This window comes from Phragmites australis, chromosome 3, assembly GCF_958298935.1.
Source record: "Phragmites australis chromosome 3, lpPhrAust1.1, whole genome shotgun sequence".
NCBI classification, from domain to species: Eukaryota; Viridiplantae; Streptophyta; class Magnoliopsida; order Poales; family Poaceae; genus Phragmites; species Phragmites australis.
The window spans coordinates 19,115,618-19,119,104 of record NC_084923.1 but is presented as its reverse complement, the minus strand read 5'-3'; the positions used below and the strand labels follow the sequence as shown (position 1 = coordinate 19,119,104).

General features: G+C 52.4%; 1 protein-coding gene across 1 annotated transcript; it reads right to left on the bottom strand.

Annotated features, from left to right (window-relative positions):
• Positions 1–1,166: 1,166 nt before the first annotated feature.
• On the bottom strand, positions 1,167–3,201 carry LOC133912558 (trimethyltridecatetraene synthase-like). Its single transcript, XM_062355362.1, has 2 exons — positions 2,180–3,201; positions 1,167–1,935 (listed from the first exon to the last, which is right to left on the bottom strand). Exons 1-2 carry the CDS (start codon positions 3,095–3,097, stop codon positions 1,297–1,299), a joined length of 1,557 nt encoding a protein of 518 aa, XP_062211346.1. The 5' UTR covers positions 3,098–3,201; the 3' UTR covers positions 1,167–1,296.
• Between the last annotated feature and the right edge of the window lie 286 nt (positions 3,202–3,487).

Below are 3,487 nucleotides of genomic sequence, written 5' to 3'. Positions count from 1 at the left end.
GCTAGCTAGCCATGATGACTTTGACCTCGCTGAAGAGTGGAGTGCAGCCCACCCCTGAAGCCCCTCTTCACCATCAGCAACGGCGCAATTCAGGAGCGCCATCAAGATCAATGTACCGCCTGCCGACCGTGTGTCAGACTTCCAGTAGTATGCCCAGTGATGTAACCCTTGTATTGTAGTGTAGTAGCGTGTTGTGTTTGTAGCAGATCCGTGTTGCTTGGAGCCTTAGCTCCAATGCTCGTGTTTGTACTGAATCTTGTGTAATGTAATGCTGTGTGATTGATGTTCGTGCTATGTTGTGTACCTTAGTTAATCGAGTGCCCTTAAAAGAACCCTAGTAGCCTAATGATCAGCCATCCCCTCTGGAGCCTTACCTTTTCTCCTACCTTCAAGCAGATGCCGCCTAAAAGGACAGATCGGATCCAGCCACGCCAAGGGCGTCAAGCTCGTGAAGGATATGAGACCCCTAGTGAGATTCAAGTGAGACATCAACCCAGGGGAAGACCACGGACCAGAGGAGGAAATCAGAACCGAGGCGGATGGGTTAGACAAGCCCCGCTATATCCCCAAGCCCAAAGACGACTCATGGAAGAGCTAAACCATGATGAAGAAGTGAACCAAGAGACTGATATGAGTTACACGAGATGACCCCAAAAGAGGGGTCCAACATTATCAGAGCAGATTCCTTGATTGCACTTGCGTGTAACACTGCGAGCAGCTCTACTTATCACACAAGCCGTGAGCCTGTGACACTCAGATTATTTTAAGCGGAGATAGCGTACGATCCAACAAGTCTACAGTTTTTTTTAAGAAAACAAGCAACATCTTTACATTGATGTAAGGATAACACAGAATGACAGAATCTTGTCTTCTTGACTCAATGATTGCATGCCTAGTCATCAACTCTTGTGATCAACTTGGATGAGAAACTTCGCATATAATGCTATGGCCCATTTTCTTGTATACCGTAACGGTCCTTGATATATCCTGTCTGGAAATCGATTATGATTTCTGTCCTATTTTAACCATTAATTTCTCTTATAATATTTCATTCATAGCAACAAAAGTTATGATCATGAAAATGTACATTAAAATACGAATCCAATGGTACCATTCTTGTGTCACAAAAAATTACATATTGTAAGATAATTTGTTGTTCAAAGATCTTGAAGTTTGAATCTTAAAATACATGCGCGCATTATAGAAACTTAATACATTATTTATAGGAACATCAACATACACGATATTCCTCCACATGCATGCAGAAATACATACAAGCATGCACGCATGCATGCGTCACGGCCCGGCAGCATAGACATGAGCCGGCAGCTTGGGCTCGGCGACGGCCTCGAGCGGGGCCATGCGCGACACGGATATCCCGAACTTCTCCTCCATGCTCAGCTCCTCCGGCGCCACGCCGTCGGGGAGCCTCCACGCGAACCCGTGCAGCAGGTTCGCCAGGGTCACCTGCACCATCCTCAGCCCGAGGCTGTGGGCGGGGCACATCCGGCGACCCGACCCAAATGGCAGCAGCTCCAAGTCCTGCCCCTTCACGTCCACGCTGCTCCCCATGAAGCGTTCCGGCCGGAACTCTCCAGCCGCGTCCCCCCACACCGCGGGGTCACGGCCGATGGCCCAGACGTTGACGAGCACGCGCGTGCCGGCCGGGATGTCGTAGCCACCAACGGACGCGTCCTCGCGGGATACCCGGGGTATCAGGAGCGGCACAACCGGGTGCAGGCGCATGGTCTCCTTCACGATGGCCTCCAGGTACGGGAGGCTTGGGATGTCCCCCTCAGCGACTAGGCGGTCGCGACCGACCACGCGATCCAGCTCCTCGGTGGCCTTGGCGAGGACACTGGGCTTCCTCAGGAGCTCGGAAATGGCCCACTCGACTGTCACCGCTGAGGTATCTGTGCCGCCTGTGATGAGCTCCTGCGTGCGTGTGCGCCCAATAGATGATACTAGCATTAAATTTGTCATTGCATAGAAAATGAAGTATTTTGACTAGGATGAATGAATGTATGCGCAAATACTTATAAAGTTTTTACTAGCATATATTTAGGGAAAGAAAACAATTGTCGAATTGTATTTTATGGTGAACAGGAAGCTGGGAGTATATTGGGGATCCTGTGACGTCCAAAACCAAATTATGGAGCAGGGAATCAGCAACTCGTACCAGAATGGATGCCTTGACGCCGTCGCGCTCGATCGGAACCTCGAGAGTGGGGTCGTCAGCGAGCTGTAGAAGCAGGTCCACCATGTCCATGGCCACGAACGCCTCGCCCTCTCGCCGCCGCCGCTCATTGTGCTCGTCCAGCACATGCTCCAGGAACCGATCGAACATCTTGCTTAGCCTCTTCATCCTCCCGATGTACCCCTGCGGGTCCAGCCAGTTGAGCCACGGGATCATGTCCCCGATGTTGAGCACGCCGTTGAGGAAGAAGATTTCCTCGATCATCCACCTGAACTCCTCCGGCGTGGTCACCGAGCCGGTCTCCTCGACGACGTACTTCCTTCCCAGCACCATGCGCGAGATCACGTTGAGGTTCACCATGAGAAGATGGTCCTTGAGCACCACCGCGCGCTCGGCGGAGGACGCCGCGCGCAAGTCACGTAGCATAGAACGCACCTCCTCGCTCCGGACGTGCTCTGTCGACGCCAGTCGCCTCGCGCTGAGGAGCACCGTAAGCCACAGCCTGCGCGCCTGGCGCCAGTATGCACCGTAGTGCGACCACAGCATGCCAGAGTAGTTGTAGACGGTGTACTTGCCAGAGGCCATCCTGGGCCGGTCCAGGAACGCCAGGTCGTTGGTCTTGAGGAAGTACCTAGCCATGTCGACCGACGAGCCGACGACGACTGGGAAGGAGCCGAACCGGAGGGACATGAGGGGGCCGTACCGCGCCGAGAGATCGTGGATGGAGCGGTGCGGGAGCGAGCCGATCAAGTTCAGGTTGCCGATCACCGGCCACGGACGAGGGCCAGCTGGGATGTTGTACTTGCGCGCTCGCTGGTGGCGGCCGCGGAGAACGGTGACGAGGAAGAACGCGGTGGCCAGCAGGACCACGAGGAAGGACGACCATGGCGGTACCTCCATTGAAACCTACGCAGTACGTGTTTGTGTGGTTAAGATTGAAGATGGCAGCTGGGAGCTTGGGATGTGAGCGTGTTTGTTAAGGCAAGGGGTGTACAGATGTAGGCGGGTCTCCAACTTTCCATCCCTGTGCGTATGCACGTGACTATATATATATTTTAAAATAAAATCGGTAGGAGTATATTGATTGGAGAAAACTAATGAGCCAAAGTTACAAAAGAACAATAAGATCAAAATGATCCAAAACAGGCCAAAGAAAGATAGGCCAAAAGTTAGGGACAAGGACGATTCTCTCCTAATGAGAGAGATGGATTGTGCACCAGCGAAAGCATAAAGACCTGCCTCATCTTTAATTTTATTCATAATCCCACTTGTTGGGCGCTCGACGCCATT